Genomic DNA, 23,570 nt, shown 5'->3' on the forward strand with positions numbered 1-23,570 from the left:
TAGGAATAGCTGCACGGAGAGTTTGTTGATCCGGTTACTTAGCAACGACACGTAGCACTGGCGTTATCACGCCCATTCACGTGACTACACGAGCGCACTTCCGGGTTTCGGATGGCTGGGCGGGAGTTGGCCCTCACACACCGGTAAGTAAGTTCACCTTAATTAGTTACCTATATATTCACAGGTAGTGTTATCTTGAAAAAGACCCGGGATGGGGTCGAAACGTTGATTCATTTTCACATTTGTATACCACAACTCAGAATAAAAATACCACTTGGATGAAGACCTGTGAGTGCACCTTTTTTCCTATTTTTTCTACATATTGACGCTAAGGTTGCATCCAGGCAGACTGCAACGGTATATTCATTGAGGGGTGAGTGCCAAGAATATCTTTGTATTTATTATATGGTATCTGCGTTATACCATCTTGTGCACCCCCACCATATTCATTTTTTAAAAATTTGGGACTTATTTACTAAACGGTGCGTTGAGCCATAGCTCATTTTTTCAAGTATTTGTCACTATGGAGGATTTTTTATCTAGAGCAGGAGCTCTAGCAGATATTGCAGAAACATTATCCATCACAGATATACAAGCACAGGCCGTACTATGGCCTGGGTCGGCGAGTGAATTAACTCACACCAATACGGCTAAAGATTTGTACAACGATCTTATAAAGTTAAAAAAACGAGAAATAGACCTCGATTTACACGGGGTCTTCATCTCTGATTATTATCGATCCAAGAGGATACCGAGAGGCTTTAGAATCAGAAACGCACCAACAATAGGGAGACAGAATCCCGATTTTTGTAAAAATTGGATGAATATCGCTAACAAATGCTCCCTCGACTGGATGGTGATAGTGGTCGAGGAAGTTGGCAAAGAATTGATACTGGTGAAACATGCCATACAAGATTTTGAGATGTCCAATGTATTAGCTTTGCAATCTTCAGCTGTAACCACCCATATGTTAAAACTACAAGACGACATCAATAAATATAAAAATGAACTTATTAGGTTCAAAAAACAAAAACTGGCCAAAGTTAACCACGATTACCAATATCATCAGGTATATAGATGGCTCAGTGGAACATCGTCGACTAACAGAGATCAACAACCTAGATACAGATATCGCATCAAAAAACCTATGTTTCAAACCGTAGACATCAGCTCAGGAGAGTCAGCGTCAGATGCTGAAAACAGAGACGACAGACCACAGGAGAGTGGAGAACATTTTTTAGAAAGGGACCGGACACCGCAAGAGTCCCCAGGGACCCTACGTATGGACACCAGAGGCGCAAGAAGAATAGAGCCCCACGGAGAGGACAGAAGGGAACACAAAAGTACAAGCTTCAAAGGCAAACCACCTGTGCGGAAGAGATAACCAGCGTGTTCAATCTTACCCATAAAACACTAACTACTGACCACTATTCCGTACTGACTAAAGGACTTTCATTTGTACCGGTGTCCAAACCGGATCCCTTTAAATTGGAAGTAGAAATGTACCAACTACAACGCACGCTAATCAACAATGAACAGTTTAAACAAGATCGAATTCTTACACCTAAGACCCCGTTTAAAAAGAAATACACGGGGGATACAAAGACGGCTAATAACTCTATCAAAAGTTTTATGCAAGTGCTGAAGAAGGACAATGACTGTATCATAAAGAAACCACAGGACCACAGACATAATTTAACCAAAGAAGAATGGGCAGCGCTCAAAGAACTCAAACAAGACCCTGAGATAATTGTTCGGGCTGCTGACAAAGGGGGAGCCATTGTTATTATGACATATCAACAATACCAAACAGAAATTATGCGTCAATTGGCAGACACCACGACGTATCAAAGATTAACGTTTAACCCCACTACAAAATTTCAAACGAGAATTAAAGAACAGATCACTATTGGACTTCAAATGGGATACGTTGATATACCTACATCTAAATATCTTTTCGTTGAACATCCAGTATACCCAGTACTATATACTATCCCGAAGATTCATAAAGACATTAAGAATCCCCCTGGCAGACCTATTGTGTCTGCCAGAGGAAGTTTGCTAGAACCTATAGCTAAATTTGTAGATTTCTACATTAAGGACAGCATCCAACAACTACCTACATGTATTCGGGATACCTCAGATTTACTCAAGAAACTGCACGATATCTCATTTGATGAACCAGATGGTATAATAATGGCGACCCTAGACGTACAAAGCTTATATACCATTATACCCCATACGGGAGGCATAGAAGCCCTTAGAGATATACTCGTGACATCTGATAAATATCATGGACCACCGATAGAATATCTCCTTGAACTTCTGAATATTGCACTAACCTGTAACTATTTTAAATTTGAAGAAGCATTTTATTTACAGTTGAAGGGGACAGCGATGGGGGCAGCCATGGCACCCTCATATGCCAATGCCTACATGTTTCAATTTGAACAGCGATACATTTTGGAATCGAATCGTGATAAGATTGTAGCGTACCACCGATTTGTTGATGATGTCCTCATAATGTGGAAAGGTACCTCTAAAGAACTGGAAAATTTGATAAACCATATTAACAACCTCACAACACCAGTTAAACTCACTTTGGTTCATAGTGAGAAAGAAATATCATTTTTGGACATCACCATATACAAAGATGGCAACAAATTCGGACATACACTACATCGGAAAAGTACAGACAGAAACACCCTCCTGGCGAGTACCAGCTATCATCCCCAGCACTTTAAAGACACGCTACCCATATCCCAATTTATGCGGGTACTTCGGTATAACAGCGACGAGAAGAGGCGAGACATACAATTACAAGAAATGACCCTCAGGTTTCAAGAGAGAGGATACCGCATTCAAACATTGAACAAAGCTAAAGCATGGGCGATGGAGAAATGGTCACAGGAGAGAATAAACACACAGGGTGGATCCAATACAGATACACCAAAGATCTATTTACCACTTACTTTTCATACTGGTACTACACAGATTCGGAATTCCATTGAAAAACATTGGGACATTCTTCACTCTGATAAATCTTTACCCACCGCTTTCCATACAAAACCTACCATCAGTTACAGGAGAAGTCAGAACCTAAGGGACATCCTTATTCGTAATGACCCCAGACAAAGTTATCAGAAGAAAATCATCTCTAAGAAACCAGGATGTTACAAATGCAGTGGCTGCGTTACGTGCAGTCACATGATGCCTGGAAATTCATTTGCTCACCCACATAGTGGGAAAAGAATCAAAATTGCACATCATATCACATGCATGACGGATCATGTCATCTACTTGATCACTTGCCCATGCGGATTATCCTACGTAGGGAAAACAGACCTCACCCTTCGGGACCGCATTCGAGGTCATAGGTCTGGCATCATGACAGCATTCAGAGACTCCAGGACAGACAAACCAGTAGCCAAACATTATCTCGCAGCCTCACATAGACTCCCCACTCTGAAGTTCATGGCTATAGATCATGTCCCCCCGTTACCTCGTGGGGGTGACAGGTCTAGAGCACTACTTCAAAGGGAAGCGTACTGGATATTTACCCTGGACACAGTCACACCCAGAGGTCTTAATGAATACAATACCTACTCCATGTTTTTGTGACATCATTATATACTTGTGTATTGAAGGTGTAGAATTTTGTTCTCATTAGTCGATAATAGCTCGTATGTCCCTTTATATTAGTATCAGGTTTTTTGAGCCTTGGTGCTTTTAGTCCATATACGCTGGTTGGTGATTGATGGATTGTAGTTAGCATGTTGGAACCCTTATTAGGGACTAGACAGATTCACCACCGATTTTTTCACCTTGTGTATATTATTCTTGTATATAATTTTTGTATATATACATATTTTTGTATTAAGAGAGGCATATTCCCATTAGGATGGCCTCCATACAGAATTGAGGGGCACATTCTGCTTTAGTAACTACAAGCGCAATATTTAATTTACGGTAATATATGCAGAATACCATATTACAGAGTAGTATTATGGAAGTTTGTGATTAAGTCATTTGCATACTAACATGTATTGTATTGTATTATTTACTGAACACACTCTATGTAGATCTGGGTATCCTGTTTAGGTTGGTGGAAACATGGTGATGGGATTTGTTTTTTTGAAGTTTCACGGACACTGTCTGCATACACATGTGCATGTGACACACGAGTTTTATATGCTCCAACCTATCTAGTTTTATTATGGATACCCTGAGTTGGTAGTCTATCGTTCTACCATATCCTCCTAGTGTTATAGTTTTAACCAGAAGGATCACTTATTACTATAAGTTTGGATCCTTCCACCATAGGCACTTAGTAGTATACCGGTTCACCATAATCTCTTAGTGTTATAGATGTAACCTGAGGGATTTCTTATTTTTATATGCATGAATTCTTTCCACTACAGGCACTTAACTCACTTGCTCATTTGTGCGCACTAAAAACAGTTCGTGCAGCTCTCGGTATAGGAATAGCTGCACGGAGAGTTTGTTGATCCGGTTACTTAGCAACGACACGTAGCACTGGCGTTATCACGCCCATTCACGTGACTACACGAGCGCACTTCCGGGTTTCGGATGGCCGGGCGGGAGTTGGCCCTCACACACCGGTAAGTAAGTTCACCTTAATTAGTTACCTATATATTCACTATGGTTTCACAGGTAGTGTTATCTTGAAAAAGACCCGGGATGGGGTCGAAACGTTGATTCATTTTCACATTTGTATACCACAACTCAGAATAAAAATACCACTTGGATGAAGACCTGTGAGTGCACCTTTTTTCCTATTTTTTCTACATATTGACGCTAAGGTTGCACCCAGGCAGACTGCAACGGTATATTCATTGAGGGGTGAGTGCCAAGAATATCTTTGTATATATATATATATATATATATATATATATATATATATATATATATATATATATATATATATATATATATATATATATATTTATATATATATATTTGCTATTTTAATATTTTGCAATTTATTTTCTCAAAAAAATATTATTAAATTGGGGCACATGCTCTTAATGGGAGAGAGGTGCCATTATCAACACAACACTGTCAATACCCTGCTCGGCTCTACGGCGCCCTAGATACAATTTGTTACTTAGTTGTCCTGGACTAAAATATTGTGTAACTTTATTAAAAAGTCTTCCAAACAACACATTGTGTGAAAAGGGTAATCTCTTTCTAGTCTAAATTGGCAATCCAAATGCCATTACATATAGTCTCAACCAGAATATAGACAATGTGTTTTGGGAGCCAAGAAGGGATGAATGAAAGGCAAGTGAAGATGTTTCTAGGTCCAATAGCACACACTATTTGCCTAAGCTTTTTACCATCTGTAATATACATACAATGGGTGGAATAGTTCGGTTCAGGGTAAAAGACGATGGTATGGAAACAAATGGAATAACTGTGGAGATAAAAATAGTGTACAAGCACCTAGTGCAATATCATACAGTACAAGTAAAAACAACGTAAACTGAGTTCTTTAGTACTCACAAGGAGGGAGCCAATTGGAAATGGCTCAATCCAGATGCCTGTGGGATAGTTAGAAGGGATCCCACTCCCTTCCAAAGTGCAAATAGTGCTTCACCGGTTTCAAGGAGAAATGTCCACACCAACAAAATGTTAGGGACTAAATCCTTTTAATGAAGATGAATAAAATGCAGGTAATAATGTATAATACAAACAAAAAAGCAAACTCAATAAAATCCACTAAGATTGTGGTAAAATATAAAAGTCCTCTGTGGGAGTAAAAAAAACTTGCAAAACGCGTTTCGCCCAAGTCCTGGGCTTCCTCAGTTGCTGATGGTGTCCTGTTTGGAGGTGTCCTTATGTATCTGCTCGGGGAGATGCTTACTTCCGTGTTCGCGCGCTTTCCCCGTTTCCGGTCGCGCGTCTATGACGTGTTTCCGGTCCGCGATCTGTAAACTGGATCGTTGTTGGAACGCATATGCGTTCCACATATTCAACAAACTTTATTGTTCTCGTTTTTCAGTCCGTGAACGGTGGGAATATCAAATAAAATGTTCGTTTTAAATGAAGTGCATAGAGAAGTAAAAATAGATTAATCAAACGGATACATATATTTATAAATAGAACATATAAATGAACAGAAATGCAAAGTCTTATAGAAACCCTTAAAGATAAAGGAAAGTGTATTCCTAAGTGTGTCTATTATTAATTATCTTATCTTAACAGTAGTTCAGATCTTCTTTGTGAAAATATTAATAATTAATAAAAACTTTCTGGGAGATGAAATCGAGAAGAGAAGGAAGGGCAATTCCTAAAAGGGGAATCTAAAACGTATTACAGAAAAAGAGAGTAAAAATATTGAGCCATGTGGATCATATAACACTAGATCATAAAATTCAACATATCAGACATATATACATAAAATTAGACTTTCAGAGAGATACAACTCTGGTATAGTCTCTTGGGGTCCCAATCGTGCTATATAAAAATTAAGAATAAAAATACCATATTAATATGCTAAAATGTGGTATACTACAAGATGTTATAAAAAATGACATATTTCGAAATCTGCATTAAGACCATTAGGTATGAGAGTATTAAAGTTAAAAATAAATCTCATTTCTTCTTTCCCCAGCTTATTAATATAATTGCCTCCCCTCCAATCCTTTTGAATTAATTTTATTGCGCAAAAAAATAGGCCTGTGGGGTCTTGGCTATGTTGACTTTTAAAATGCTGGGAGACAGAGTGCGTTTCAAGGCCTCTTTTAATATTTCGGACATGTTCCGCAATCCTCACGTTTAAAGGTCGTATTGTTCTTCCTATATATAAGAGATTGCAGGGGCATTTCAGGATATAGATGATTCCTTTAGAGTGGCATGTAAGGTGATCTTTGATTTTGTATGGTCGTCCTATCATTCCCCCTAAATCTGTAAGGTGCCTTTTTTTATTTTTTGTGACTCTACATGGTAAGCACTCTCCACAGCCATAAAAGCCTATCAAATTATCCATAAAGTGCTTGGGTTTTGTAGTCTCTAGATTACTTCTGACTAACATATTTTTAAGGTTACTTGTGCCTCTGTAGATCATTCTTGGTTTAGGAGGTAGAATATTTTTAAGTATGGGGTCATCCCTTAAAATGTGCCAATGCTTATTAATGGCTCTTTTTATCTTTCTCCACCGTTCACGGACTGAAAAACGAGAACAATAAAGTTTGTTGAATATGTGGAACGCATATGCGTTCCAACAACGATCCAGTTTACAGATCGCGGACCGGAAACACGTCATAGACGCGCGACCGGAAACGGGGAAAGCGCGCAAACACGGAAGTAAGCATCTCCCCGAGCAGATACATAAGGACACCTCCAAACAGGACACCATCAGCAACTGAGGAAGCCCAGGACTTGGGCGAAACGCGTTTTGCAAGTTTTTTTTACTCCCACAGAGGACTTTTATATTTTACCACAATCTTAGTGGATTTTATTGAGTTTGCTTTTTTGTTTGTATTATACATTATTACCTGCATTTTATTCATCTTCATTAAAAGGATTTAGTCCCTAACATTTTGTTGGTGTGGACATTTCTCCTTGAAACCGGTGAAGCACTATTTGCACTTTGGAAGGGAGTGGGATCCCTTCTAACTATCCCACAGGCATCTGGATTGAGCCATTTCCAATTGGCTCCCTCCTTGTGAGTACTAAAGAACTCAGTTTACGTTGTTTTTACTTGTACTGTATGATATTGCACTAGGTGCTTGTACACTATTTTTATCTCCACAGTTATTCCATTTGTTTCCATACCATCGTCTTTTACCCTGAACCGAACTATTCCACCCATTGTATGTATATTATTTTGTGATTTTTGTGTGGATAGAGAGGTTACCACACGGGTGTTTTGAGTGTTTTGGTATCTATTTGGGTAACACGCTGTGACTCTATATTTTTATTTCTTCATATTTTTACCATCTGTGACTATAATGCTAATGCATTAAATAAGAAATAACTTTTTTTATTTTTTTTTTTACAAATTTTGTTTTGTAATGCAGACTGTCAAAACATAATCAACATTTTCAGAGTTAACCAGAAAAAGTATGAGTGTGATATTTGTATGGATGCACAATCTTATCGCTCTGGACTCTGGAGGATTGATCGTACAGATTAGGGAAAATTGTACACATAGGATTTACAGAGGCACTATCTTTACCTTCACAGACACAAACAGTAGACAACGACAAAACCACTACACAAACACATAGCAAAACAGCATACCGTATATCACTGGCCCAGCCTCTATGGGAGCTTGTGAAAGATATAAAATTAAGCGAATTAACCATTATCTAAGAAATATACATGCATGAAACAATTAGGTGTTTCCACAACAATCAAAATCACCAAAAATACCAAAACACAAAAACCAGCACAACACACACAAACACAGAATCATTTAGCAGAAAACCAAAATAGTGTCTTGGTAAGAAGAAGGCAGATTGGATGTTCCAGGCCTTAATCACTGTAGAAAAAAAATGGTGTTTAACATATTCAAAGTCTTCCTGCATTCAATATGCAAAACATTTGTAACAAAATCGACATGCTGAACGCAACCGGCTTTTACCAACACCTCTTAAAAATTTAGCAAAGCAAGTCTGTCGCTGGTACATGAAAAGATGTAACCATTTGCTGACTGTGGGGAAGTGCTGACTAAATTAGCAAAAACAAAAAAATCACTAGAAGATACTCACAATACATTCATGGTGCCCATCCAGTCATTTATACTAGCCAGGCACCTATTCCTATATTTTACCTCATGAATATTTAAATACATACATTTTACTCACTAGTAGACATTTCAGACAAGAGCAACATATTTGGAATCGGAAAAAAAATCCTGTCAGACATAGCTGGATTGCGTACGAGATAAACTAGGCCTGGGTGTGGCTTGGGATCTTTCGTGGCACACACAAAGTAGTAGTAGATAGTGCATACTCTTGTGAATTTTGTGTAACCATGTGATAAAGTGAGATGCTAATCTGGCACCGTAACAAAGACTCAGTAATATCTTAAATGGGCACTATAGGCAGACCAAAAGTTAAAGAATAATATTGAGACATCACATTCTTTATGTATGATCTCCGTGGTTGCTTTCATTGCATATATGAAATGGTATTTTACAGCACGCTCTTCATGTGCTGCTCAGCTATTTAGATAATAGTTTAAGAGGTATCTGCCATGTTCCATTAGTACAAGCTGTACATAGAGATATGCTGACTCAATGTGGCCTACAGGACTACTGTCTTGAATCTTCAACACCTGAATACGTCACAGTTCTAATTAAATTACAAACATTATTTTAGTGATCATCAATCCATAGAACTCAATCTTTGGGTAAAAAGCTTTCCCTATCAGCAATTGTGTTTTAGAAAAGTAGGGGGTATGGCAAAAAAGATCTGTTACTGTTATGGCTTTCTGCCATAGCTTACCGTGATATATTCTACAATTTTGTAATTTTTTTTTTCAATTTTACTTAAACATATATCATTTTATGATATAAAGGAGTTCATCTTCTAATTTAAGGTGGAATGATAAATGACTTGCACATTATAAAGCAAACAGCACCTGGATGAATTGTAGAACTTTGTTCCAATATGTATGTATTTTGACCTACATTTTTCAAGGCATTTATTAACTCACCTTGACTCACTGTTTAGTGAAAAGACCTGGCAGTTATTCAGAAAGTTAACTATCTTAGATCACAGTTTGTTTTTATCACATTGTAAGTTAATCAGAGAAGGATAAGATCCTATGGGACCTCTAAGCAGGTTTCCAGTTTGCTCCCCCCTTTATTCTTCCCATAAGGATGGTAATTGGGGCCAGAGCCTCTGTTTATCCTCTGGGCTGCCTAGGGTTGCCATATAGTTAATTTTGTTCTGAAGTTAAACTAGTAAAGGAATGTATGTATAAATCACATAACAAAACAGGAAATTTTGCTGTAAACCACACAGAAAGTAAATAAAAAATGTCATTACATTTCTAAGAAATGATAGTAATATTAAAACCTAAGGAAAGAAAAACACCATTAGCTGAATACATTGTATTATGTTATAAAACAAAATATATATATATATAGTTTAAGGATTAGAAATAAACCATTTCTGAAGTAGTACAGTTAAATTATTCTAAAGGTGGGATAATAAATTCTACCAGTTTAGATATGGTAATATAAGACATTTTGGTGTTTCAAGCGTTTTAGCTCAACTAGTGGGTAAAAACCAGGGTTTACCGGTTGATGCTGAGTTATAAGTTGTTAGTTCAGAATGGTAATTAATTAATTGAATGAATACCTGTAAAGTTGATTACTGTAGATGGTAAAGGATGTTCTCTAGTCTGAACCTTTCTGTAGACAGGTTTTCCTGTCAAAAGGACCAGCGACAATGAAACAAATGATATATGACAATAAAAAATGGATTAAGATATTATTCGTGGTGGGGAAAGCTACAAGTCTGTGCCACAAAACCATGCACACTCTTGAGTATGATCAAACCAACTTAAATTTACGGATCTATCACAGCAGACATTTTTTTCTAAACTCATTGTAATTACATAATTGTAGCATAGATCATGACTATTTATTTATTTTTAGCTAAAAGCCCAATTTGTGTTTGTGCAGTTACAGAAATCTTTTTATTATTAGAATTTTTAACCCTTTACCCCTTAGATAATGAAGTCCAAAAAGCTGCACTGAAAAGAACTCAAGTATCCAATCTTAATTGTCCCACTTTATATGAAAGTAAAGTGCATTAGAGAACTTCCCACACTGCGGGACTAATGTGCAGCGTTTTAGTTTCATATTAACCTTTTTACAGAGTTCAACTGGAAAATACAAACTCTCTGTACATTCTGTATGAGTTCACTTGCCAAAAAGTGCTAATTGTCATTGAGAATCTGCTTGAATGCACTGAAATGTAGCATTGTTTGTTCTTTCTAAAAAAAATACAAATTGGCCTATTGAAAATAGAGGGAAAACTGTGAAAACTATCGGTTTTATTCCTTACTTACATTTTTAAAAACTTACCTATGCAAAGTCAGACTTAACATAGAGTTCCAACTTGATTCTGCTAGCAAACTTTAGCAGTGTGTGTTCTACAGAGAGATCATGCTTCCAAGGAAGCATATGAATGCTGTAGGGATGCTTGAGAAACCAAATATTCTGTCTGTCTGCAGCATTCATATGTTACAGGAGTGAAACTATGCATTAAAGTAGCACTGAACACACTATAACCACTTCATATCAATGCAGTGGATATGGTGCCTGGAGTTCTCTATCTCACCTTCTAGTGATAAACTGCATATGAACAGTTTAACACCGAAGAAGTTTCCCCAGTTGCTGTCTCTCCATTGCCGCTTGGGTAATGAGGAAGCATTGGTTCAAGCAGTAATGGACAGCAGTAATAAACTGAGAATGTCAACTGATATACCATAAGAATGTCTTTTAATGTTTTGTTCTCAACTCCACTGTGACATTGTAGAGCAGGTCCCTATTTAACCTATTTTTCCATATTTAGCAATAGAGAGTGCACACACAAACAAAAATGTGTTTTCAGTTTAAGCATAACTTTCATTACAGTCCTGTACACAACAGGATGATGTGGCAAGGGGGGAAACGAAATGAGGAGTTAGAGTTGAACTGAGCAACCAATCAGCTGAATTTGTGCAGCAATATGTGCGGATTAATTTGTAGCATGGATCATCCCTTTTCTCTTAAGAGATTTTAGCTTGAAGCGCAACGGTTATATTTCTTCTGAATTGTTTACAGAAGAAAATAACAGTCTCACTTACCCATTACATTGTGACTGTCATTAAACGGCTGACCTATTGTACATTAATATCAAAAATATCAATTAGTTGCAATGAAACAACCTAGCTCCTGTGAACCGCTAAAATGGAAATAAAAATAAACACATCAGAACATCATTACGTTTCTCATAACAACTACTAGAACCGCGCCTGATATGTCAGATAGATGTGGGAATTAGGTGATTTTATTTGGATTCTGTTTTGTTTTTTTTTATATGAGAGTCAAGTCAATTTTATTGCAGGTAAATTTCCGTTAATCTACAATGAACAGCGTAAATTGTTTATACTGCAGAGTTGGAAATTGCTTTTCTAAGTAAGAATTTCCTCTATTAAGTCTCTTGAAAATAATAAAAAAAAAATATCTTCTATAACTGTCCAATTCCCTTAATGAAACATATTTTAACCCATCAAGCAGTTTACTCACTATACTGAAAAGTGTGGAGAATTGAAAAAGCAATAAAGGATTTAAATAGCCAAGATTAAAAAACAGGCAAGTTGGATAGTTTTTCCTACTTGGTTATTTTGCTCCATAAAAAAAATAATTTCCCGGGTCATTTCTAAAGCTGGGAGTGTCAGTGTGACTTAGATTATTGACCATAATAGTCAAACCTAAAATAAAGGTGGCATGAATTTTTGTGGCCTAAAATGCAAAATTACATTACATTCACTTTTACAGGTTTATTCATAAAACTTAGAATGTTCCCAAATTAAAACTGAATGGAGAAACTGAGGTAAACATAGCTGATCTATATAAATGATTTAACTCACCTATAGTTACAACTTGGCCATTTTTCCCGCATTTTTTTTTTTTCCATTTAGAGTTAATTAGTGAAAATATAAATATTAGTGAATAATCTATGAATTTCTGACAATTCCCATTTAAGTGCATAATCATGATTCAGTAAGCTACAAATTTTAGAAAATGTCAAATTGATAAATTGAGGTTAAAATAACTAAATTGTGACCTTAATTGAACAATTTGTCGCAGTCAGCTATTTTGGCCTCAAATTTGCAGTACACTTACTAATTTGCTACAAATCTGAGTTTCCTGAATCAACTGTGAGTGTCTCTAACTAGTTATTGCCCTTTACCGGACTGGGAATCTGGTTATCTCACACTGCAGAGTGCTGGGAGTTGGCTTGCTGAGTGTTATGAAAAATTAAAACCAAAAATAAAGAAGAGTCAGCAACCGCCCAAATGTACTTTATATGTGCTACACAAGCATTCATTGAAAAAGCACATTTAGTCACTAGTTCTTAATATTAGTAGAATAACATTGTTACTGGTATATTTCTAGTAATACTTGGACTTAGTCTCTAAAAATGAAATAGAACAGTGATAATTTCTAAGTGGAAAGTAAGCTTTGGTTGGTTAATTAGAGACCTGTGGCTTACAAACCATTGTAAGGCCCTAGAGAAAAAGTTTTATGTATTACAACATTTTTTAAGAAAATTTGACACTAAAGTATCTTGATCTAAATTCTATATAATTACTAAGCTGTACTGGATAAGAGTATTATTGTTAAAATATGTATCTGTCATTCTAGAAACAGTATTGTGCTAAGGGGAAATTAGACATTTTAGTAAAACCTTTCACTAAGTTGTAGATAAAGCTTCATGATATGTTATCTATTTACACATATTTACCTATATTTATGTCTAGAATCTAGGGCAGTGGTGCCCAAAAGGTAGTTCCCCAGATGTTTTAAAACTACAGTTTCCATGATGCTTTGACATTCTAAAGGCATTCAAAGCATCATGGGAGATGTAGTTCTACAACATCTGGGGATGTATCAAATGTTTGTTTTACAACTGAGCTTGGTCTAAATTATATGTTTGATGGGTTGCAATGCACAGCTGTGTTGAGGTAATAATATAACAATAAGCATGCAATAAAAAATTCACAATTCTTATTACAAATTTTGTTTTATCACAAAAGCACACGTGGTGTTAACCGTGCAGATATATCCGTAGGCCTAAAGTGGTATCAAAATTGCTTCAATCCAGTGTGAATGTTAGGGGAACCCAACACAGTTTTCTATTAAGCGCTTACCATATAATATTTTCCCTTTGTTGAAGAAAAAAAAGATAAAAAAAACAAATAAAATATTTGGATTTTTCAAACATAAAGTGCAACATGACTCACAAGATGAAAATATGTGAAAAGTACATACCTGTGATGGTAAAATCACCTGCAATTTACACAGGAGACAAAAAGGGGAAAGAAATAATATGATTAGCATATTGTTTTGCTGTCAACATAATTTACATATTCATAAGAAGATTGAAGTATCTCTCTGTCTCCATCTATCTGTCTTTTCGTCTGCCTGTCTGTCAGTCTGTCTTACTGTTTTGGACAGTGACGCACGTTTTGTTGCTCTGGCTGTGCTCCAGTGGATTTGAAATTAAAGAAGCAGATAATGTGCATTCTGTCTAGTTTAATTCAAGGGAATTCATATCACCAAACTGTGTAAGAATTATAACACCCAGTTGTATTTTTGTCCCTTCCTTTAAGGGAGAATTAACATAATCTTAAAACATATTTGTAATTATTTAGTACAGGGTTGCAAGTCATTTGCATTTGATGACTGTATGAAGTCTGCTACTTATTGACACCAGCAGATGCTGAGTATCGTCTCTGGCGATGGGCTGCCAGGACTGAAGTTTAACGGTCTGTTCCTGTTTGTTCTCGTCAGCCTTGTCTACACTAAATGAAAAAGATGGACAATCATATTCAAGTTAAGTGAATGACTAGGTCAGCTTTTAGCATGCTCTAACCTAGCCATTCTAATATCAAAGCTTACTAGTGGTTTGATGGTCTAATCTTGCTTAGCTGAACCTTTTAAAACCTGTATCCTCACATATACAATAGTATTTATTTTGTTAATTTAAAAAGTATTTTTCTTTCACTATTCAACCAAACGGTCATCTGTGATCAGGTAATTTATAAGACTTCATAACCACATTCAACATGGATGATTTGGAATTCTCATTATTTTGTGTCTTCATTCTATGTCTATGATATTCTAATGATTTTTTTGTAGTAACGACAGCCTGCTTCACTTACAATGGCATTTATTTGTTCCTTATGTTGAGAAAGAACAGGTTCCAAATGCATATTGCATACCACTAGCAATGCAAAATCAATGGAGGCACATGCAGTTCAGATTATTTATAGTTTAGCTATTAGTTATTTCATAATTTCAAATTCATTATATTAGAAACCAATGTACAAAATGTGTGTCACTGTCCAAATTTTTAATATTACATTGTATCAATGAACAATACAAGCATCACTAAGACTGGCTTGCCTACTGTAACTTTATCAAAGTTAATTTTGTTTATTTTATATTCGGCCATTAAAGGGACACTACAGTCACCAAAACAACTTTGACTTAATGAAGCAGATTGATGTATAGATCATGCCCCATGCAGTCTCACTACTCAATTCCCTGCCATTTAGGAGTTAGTTAAATCACTTTGTCTATGCAGCCCTAGTCACACCTCCCTGCATGTGACTTACTCAGAGAGATCTAATGGTTAAACTTTCATTCTTGCACATTCCTATCCTCTGCATTGTTAAAAGACTGCTAGACCCTCAGGAGCCTCCTGCGTGTGATTAAAGTTCAATTGACAGAGCAGTAGATAAAAACTTCTAAAGTATGTTAACATCTGATTGGAAATAAAACCCTTCTTTAATGCAGGCTGTGTGAGTCACAGCTAAGGGAGGTGTGTCTTGGATGCATAAACAGAAACAAAACTGATTTAACTCCTAAATGGCAGAGAATTGAGCAGTTAGACTACAGGGGCATGATCTACACAATAAAACTGTTGCATTAAGGTAACTTTGCTTTGGTGACAATAGTGACCCTTTAATTAATCTTTAAGTGGAAGCTGAGCTTACAGTTGATTAAAATGGATAACAAAACTAAGATATTTATCTTCCAACTGCTCCTTCCTCTGGAGTTTTCAGAAGTAGTGTCTTTTTCAAAAACAAAAACATAAATGTGGTCATTTGTGATACTAGGTATCACTGTAACATATTATCCTATGATGTTGGGATTTTTGTTTCTTAAATTGTTTCTTAGAATAAATATTTAATTGTACTTACTGTGACAGGTAACCTTGCAATAAACAGATCATTCATTAAAAGCAAGTCTACAGTTTTCGGGAATCTGAATAGAAAATCTTTTCCACTTTTCTCAAAATATATTTTACTTATATCAGGATGGAGACACACAGTTCCATAAAACAGTCACTGTGGTCTACAAAGATGCAAATGATGTCTACTTAGCATGCACATCATTGTATTACATCTAATTTAATAAACCGAGCTTCCGTGTTTCAGATTTAATATCTAACTGTTGCTATACTTAGCAGCTGTAGTCAATGAAGCACTTTACATTTTTCATACCAATTATTCATTTTTCGATAAAATGTTCTCTTACATAAAAAAGGAAATATATTATGTATAATGTATAACATCTTACATATACACTAATGTATATATGCATTGGATGGTTTATTCGTTCAGGAAAAAGAAGCATATTTTTGCTTTGTTTCATTTGCAAGGCTAAAATACCAAAATTTAATAGAAGGGTCATTAAACTGTGCAGCTGGATTGTTGCAATTCCTAAAATGATCCCATTAATTCTTCTTGCCTTTCTTTTGGCTGTTTGCTAGTCTCACTGAGTCAAATAATGAAGGCAGTAGATGTTCTCTAGCCAGGAATACATCAATTTAGTCATGTCTCTGTATGATTGCATGCAAAAGGCATCAAATTATCTCGACAATGCTTGTTTTCACTCATATGCCTAGAGAGACACTGGACATTCTAGAACTAGTTTGGTAATGCAGTGTTGCCTATGAATGAATCCCATTTTTATTAGGATCTGCAAATCCATTAACCTGTAATGATACTGATATACCAGTCCATTAAAATGTTTTTTTTTTTTTTAAATCACAAAGTACTTTGCAAGCAATGATACAGGGTATCTCAGTGCCAGGAGCATAGAGCCCTATGGAACTGACACTAGTCTGGGATCTTTATTTAGCTAACTTAGCGTGGTACATAACAGGTGATACTTGAAAAATTAGAATATCGTGCAAAAGTTAATTTATTTCAGTAATGCAACGTAAACGGGGAAACTAATATATGAGATAGACGCATTACATGCAAAGCAAATAGTTCAAGCCGTGATTTGTCATAAGTACAATGATTATGGCTTACAGCTCATGAAAACCCCAAATCCACAATCTCAGTAAATTAGAATTATTGTGAAAAGGTGCAATATTCCAGGCTCACATTGTCCCACTCTAACCAGCTAAGTAAGCCATAACACCTGCAAAGGGTTTCTGAGCCTTTAAATGGTCTCTCAGTCTGGTTCAGTAGGAATCACAATCATGGGAAAGACTGCTGACCTGACAGTTGTGCAGAAAACCATCATTGACACCCTACATAAAGAGGGAAAGCCTCAAAAGGTAATTGCGAAGGAAGTTGGATGTTTCCAAAGTGATGTATCAAAGCACATTAATAGAAAGTTATGTGGAAGGGAAAAGTATGGAAGAAAAAGGTGCACAAGCAGCAGGGATGACCGCAGCCTGGAGAGGTCAGGAAAAGGCCATTAAAATGTGTTGGGGACTTTCACAAGGAGTGGACTGAGGCGGGAGTCAGTGCATCAAGAGCCACCACAAACAGACGGATCCTGGACATGGGCTTCAGATGTTGTATTCCTCTTGTCAAGCCGCTCCTGAACAACAAACAACGTCAGAAGCGTCTTACCTGGGCTAAAGAAAAACAGACCTGGTCTGTTGCTCAGTGATCCAAAGTCCTCTTTTCTGATGAGAGCAACTTTTGCATCTCATTTGGAAACCAAGGACCCAGAGTCTGGAGGAAGAATGGAGAGGCTCACACTGCAAGATGCTTAAAGTCCAGTGTGAAGTTTCCACAGTCTGTATTGATTTGGGGAGCCATGTTATCTGCTGGTGTCGGTCCACTGTGCTTCATTAAGTCCAGGGTCAACGCAGCTGTCTACCAGGAGATTTTGGAGCAGTTCATGCTTCCTTCTGCAGACAAGCTTTATGGGGATGCTGACTTCATTTTCCAGAACTTGGCACCTGCCCACACTGCCAAAAGCACCAAAGCCTGGTTCAATGACCGTGGGATTACTGTGCTTGATTGGCCAGCAAACTCGCCTGACCTGAACCCCATATAGATTCTATGGCGAATTGCCAAGAGAAAGATGAGAGACATGAAACTGAACAATGCAGAAGAGCTGAAGGCCGCTATTGAAGCATCTTGGTCTTCCATAACACCTCAGCAGTGCCACAGGCTGATAGCTTCCATGCCACACCGCATTGAGGCAGTAATTGCTGCAAAAGGGGCCCAAACTAAGTACTGAGTCCATATGCATGCTTATACTTTTCAGAGGTCCGATATTGTTCTATGTACACTCCTTGTTTTATTGATTGCATGTAATATTCTAATTTACTGAGATTGTGGATTTGGGGTTTTCATGAGCTGTAAACCATAATCATCGCACTTATGACAACTCACGGCTTGAACTATCTTGCTTTGCATGTAATGCATCTATCTCATATATTAGTTTCCCCTTTTACGTTGCATTACTGAAATAAATTAACTTTTGCACGATATTCTAACTTTTTGAGTGTCACCTGTACATTACTTAATAGGTCACAGAAGTGACACATTAAATGAGTTCTTCTTTTGCAGTGTCTACAAAAATAACTCATTATTTGACACAGTTCAGCAAGTGGTTGAAATATAATAGTATTTAGACAGTGATGTGGGCAGCGTCATGTTTGTGAACTCAGCAGCAACACAAAGCTGTTATTGAAGTATAAGAGATTGTGTTGGGACCTTTTTATTTTACTTCTCTATCATCACAATGTCTATATCCTTGCTAAAAAAAAACAAAGGAATGTATTCACCAAACTCTGAACTCAAGTGGATTGAAGACAAATTGCAAAATATTAGTCAAAATAGCTGATTTGAAAAAACTAAATTCCAACTCATATTTTAATAATTTGGTTTTCAATTCACTGATATCAATTGCTTAGTAAATAAATCTTAAACACTTTATTTACAAGTTGCAATACGTTTAGGACTAGTTCTGAATGTGTTGTAAGGCTACAATTTACCAAATATAAACACTTTATAACATTTTCATAGACTCAAATCATAAAGTTAAACAATTAAACGGAACAAAGCATTAATGTAGAAGAGGGAAAGCCAATCTATAATTCTCCAACTGCCACTGAAATACAATTTCCATTATGCCCAGATATTGTATACAGACGTGTGCTCTGTGGAACAATGGGACTTGTAGCTCAACAACAGACAATTGGCTAGCCCTGTGAAGACAGACAAGATATAAAGGGGGGAAACAAGAAATGAAACGCTTACCAAGCTCATTCAATAACAGGGCTGTAAATAAAACACATAAAAGACAGACAGAGAAAGACAATGAATAGTGGAAATGAAATAAATGTCCACAGAAAGAAGCTCAGGACAGAGCAGGGCCAGGCAACTCCTCAGCATCCATGAACTCCACTGAGCAAAGATGTAGGTGCAGCGGCCCAACTCTGGTTAGAGCCAGGGAAATTCAGGCAAGAAAGCTAATTGACTTGTTTAAAAGCCAGTCATTGCAGTTTAGAAATTGGATATTAATAATTTGTGTTCCTGTTGAATGTTTTTGTTTCTATCGTGTTTTAAGGTTTAATGTATTCCAAATAAAATTATATTAAAGGCACAATCCAAGCACCATAACCACTACAGCTCGCTGCAATCAGTTGACCCTCACAGCCAATGCGCTAAGCTTAGGAGAGCTGTTAGACCCCATTTAAAAATAGTTTGACATTTTGGAACGTGGTGGAGACAGAGAATTCCTGGAATCAAAACCACTACAGTAGACTGCAGTGTTTATGGTGCTCAGAGTGTTTCTTGTCTTGAATGTTTTTAGGGTATGCAGACTATAGCAAAGCTAAAGTGGCTTATTGGTTGAATGTTTGTATCCTAATTTATCATATGCAACTATAACTGTGCAAATGTGTTTGATTTATTTTGAAGAAGAAAACATAACTACTTTAAAAAAAATATATATATTAATGAAGCAATGAATGTGGAACATTCTTAAAATTCAGTGTAAGAGAATTGCCTACTGCAAAAATGTTGACGCTATGTACGGCTAGCAAAATAAAAATGCTTATTTCTTCACTGAGAATCCACTCAAAATGCAAAATATAAATAAATATTTAAATAATTATTATACTATATTTGTATGAGTGAATTTAGGAGATTCAATATTGTGTCACCAACAGTCACCACATTTTTAAACTAGATTCAAAGTGATAACAAAGTAATTTCATTGATAACCTAGCTAAGCCAAGTGTTTTCTTAGGAAATATATCCCAACACAAGGTGGGTCTAATTAGATAATTTATCAGTCGAATTCCATATGGCATTACAAACCACTCTAAATTGTGTTAGTGTTATAATGCAAATGAGCAACCTGGTATGTTGTATCACTTTGCCAAATTACTCTTGGCAATATATTTTGACGGTGACTGCAGTAATTTGAGTACATATCCATTAATTAATGAGCTTTTCTATGTTTTGAAAGAATGACAATATTAGATGCCTAACTTAGTATGTCATAATGGATTCATCTCTGTTCTTTTGTCGAAAACAAATAAATAACGCTGAAAGCTATTTAGAAATTGCATTTTGTGTCATGGCATTTGACATATTTATTTCTAGCTTAATTAGTCAAATTAATGGCTTGGCTACAAGAAGGTAATGTCCCAGTTAAATAATTTTACACCTGATAAGTTCAGTATAGTCCCAGGAAACAATAATGTAATTGCGCCGCTAATGCCAATGTTGACAGTTACGTTTTTTTTATCCTGTGATTCAGTGCTTTGATGTTTATATTTGTGTGTTTACTTTGCTCTGAATTATACATGGCTTCTATCATATTTTTTTTCAAAACTAGGAAACAAGATCTGATTCATGCACTTCAATAGTTTAGTATTTTTTAGTTTTCATATTCCTACATGAAGGGAACACTTTATTAAAAGCAATTGGTTTAGTAACTTTAGAGATTGAAGTAAGTAGCTTGGTACATTTACTGCGCGTATTAGTCTGGCAATTAACAAAACACATGCATACTCCAACCGTTGGTTCCAGATAGGGGCCAAACACTAGAAGAGTGCTCTCCTATAATTGTATTAAATAATATGTTGGGGATATCACTGCATCACAGTTACTGTCGCTGTTCAAACATAACATTTTAATGTAATTCCTTGATACTTATTGCATCTCTATGGTCTAAACATCCGTGCCCTTTAGTTTGTCTTACATAAATGACAATATAACGTAGTGGTCATGAGTTTTGATGGTTGCAATCAAGGGGTATTGTCATACAAGATCTCCATTGAGGTCTAAAGATGATGCTCTGCAGGTCTATGGCTGCCAGTGTGTTGAAGGCCAAATTAAATTGCTTGGAAATCCCACTTTTTGTGGCTTTTAAATCTCTACAAATATTGCTGGGCACAAGCGACTATAGCAATTTCTCTGCTAAAGTATGCTGAGGGGATATTGCAATCAACCAAGCATTAATTATTGTAATTTTAGCGTATTGTTCTTGGAACGGTGGGCACATGTGTAGATATTTTATACTGGTGGATTTTCTGGATTCTGATGTCATGATTGTAATCAATCTGAATGTGGCACATGTTATCTGTGGGATAATTTTGCTTTCTATTAGTTTAACATTGGTAAAGGTGGTTAACATTTAATGCCTCCTTATTAATAGAGCGACAAATATAAAATGTTTGTTTTGTAAACAACAAATCTCCATGCTGTATGCATGATCTAGAAAAGGAGAGGAATCTAAGAATAAATTGATTTCCCTCTGTGAAATGGTTTTCATACTTTCTTTACCTTTTAAAGTCTGATGGCAAAGGGATAGTTCAGTAAAGACAAGTTTTCATAGATACAGTTAAGTAGGCCTTTAAGATCGCTAGATGAGAGGATAGACAAAGAGCTGGCCAAGCTTTACAGGAAGAATTGCATAGAGTTCAGAGGCTAAGCAAGAGGAGAGAGCAAGTGTGAGAGTAGGATTTACGCACAGAACTTGGCATTATTTGTTTTTTTTTTATTGTGTTGGCTAACATTTTACTCTCACACCTTTCATTCCTCCTCGTTTCCAGATTGGTTCTTGAAGCACAAGGTAGAAATAGCACTCTTTGTCATACTCCTCTCTGTCAAGTATATTAAGGGTAATGAACTTCCTGTGGGGACACAAGACAAAGGAAATGGATGGTTGAGGTCACACGCACACACATGCTTTAAAATCAAACTGAGCCTGATGGTTATTATGATGTCATGAGTAGAGGAACCGCCACACACCCATTGAAGTTTGCGAAAGGGTATATCATCATATGTCTATCCTATAATTGTCAAAATCAATCACCGATCTATGGGAATTATTCTATCATGTATCATGAAATGTTTGTAGACCCATGGAGTCACATTGACCTACATCTACTGGTGAAAACTACGGGATTATCTTCTCTCATGCTCAAGACTATAGCCATTTTGCAAATGTAAATGGGTGTGTGCATTTGAGTCAATGGTTTGAATAAGCCATCCAAGTGTGATAAGTCAGACATAGTAACGGTTTGGGCTCAGCCTCAAAGCAGATCCCCCACCTTTCTTCTCACTCATCTCCACCAGACGGGGTTCCCCAATCTCTAGGAAGAAGGTCTTGTTTTTCTCATATTCCTCATCATCAATTATTTTCACTGATATGGTTTTGCTGCAAGAAGAGAAGGACAGATTGAAGAGAAGAAGCACAGAACAAAAGGAAGGATATAAAAAAAATACATTTAGGCAGATTGAAAGTGCTTAGGAGACATAGAACAGAAAGTGCTCAGCAAAAGAGGCAGAGATCAGGCAGCCAATTGAAATTCAAATTAACTTTTGCTTTATAAAGTACACCATTTTTATGTTTATACTGTGGAAAAAAAAATGTTAATTATCTTTGGAATACAGAACAAATTTGGCAAACCTCGAATACAATAGTGTATTACACAAACAATGATTATCATTCTTTATAGCAGCAGAAAATACTCTATATTTTTAGATATTCCATTAGGTAAATTAAAGTGATTAAACCTTTTGGTGCTAACAAGGTGAATGAAAAAACAAAACAAAACAAGATAAAGATATATTTAAATATATTTTTTTTAATGCTTTATGTATTTATTTTTGTATTTTTTAATCACCTATAGCATATGAATTCTCAAGCTATTTTGATGAAATTTCATAATCTGAAATCCTAGATCCCCAATAGGCATCTTTCACCCCAGAATGCATCTTTTGTCACAAAAGAACAGCACATAAAGGAGCTAGTCATATTTATGTAACTTTTCAGTAAAACTCACAAAAGCAATTATTAATGTTTTTGTTGAATCAAAAGAAATGTTATAATTATCTTTTTCATCTGACATCCTCTTCAATCAATGCAAAAAAAAATTAAGAAAAGATATAAATGTTATATATCCTTGTATGAACATGAATATTATTCTAAACCAGGGGTTCTCAACCCAATCCTCAAGGACCCCCTACCAGTCCATGATTTAGGGATTACCTGGGTGTGTCTAAGGTGTTTAGAAAAAGAAAAAAAAAACACCTTA

The 23,570-nt window shown here is 36.3% G+C and overlaps 1 protein-coding gene across 10 annotated transcripts in view; it reads right to left on the reverse strand.

The window, feature by feature from the left end:
- Positions 1-23,570, reverse strand: part of LOC134587347 (sodium/calcium exchanger 1) — a 439,447-nt gene that overhangs the window by 57,819 nt on the left and 358,058 nt on the right. Inside the window, exons 4-10 of one of the 10 annotated variants that reach the window (XM_063443649.1) lie at positions 22,584-22,690; positions 19,276-19,296; positions 14,024-14,041; positions 13,903-13,917; positions 11,833-11,865; positions 10,338-10,406; positions 8,269-8,298 (exon numbers count right to left, since the gene is read on the reverse strand). In XM_063443649.1, the coding sequence (XP_063299719.1) occupies positions 8,269-8,298; positions 10,338-10,406; positions 11,833-11,865; positions 13,903-13,917; positions 14,024-14,041; positions 19,276-19,296; positions 22,584-22,690 (293 nt within the window). Of the gene's footprint in view, positions 1-8,268; positions 8,299-10,337; positions 10,407-11,832; positions 11,866-13,902; positions 13,918-14,023; positions 14,042-19,275; positions 19,297-22,059; positions 22,164-22,583; positions 22,691-23,570 lie in introns of all 10 variants that reach the window. The other 9 variants (XM_063443650.1, XM_063443651.1, XM_063443653.1 and 6 more) reach the window with 9 other exon arrangements.

The sequence above is a fragment of the Pelobates fuscus genome, chromosome 2 (assembly GCF_036172605.1).
Source record: "Pelobates fuscus isolate aPelFus1 chromosome 2, aPelFus1.pri, whole genome shotgun sequence".
Lineage (NCBI taxonomy): Eukaryota > Metazoa > Chordata > Amphibia > Anura > Pelobatidae > Pelobates > Pelobates fuscus.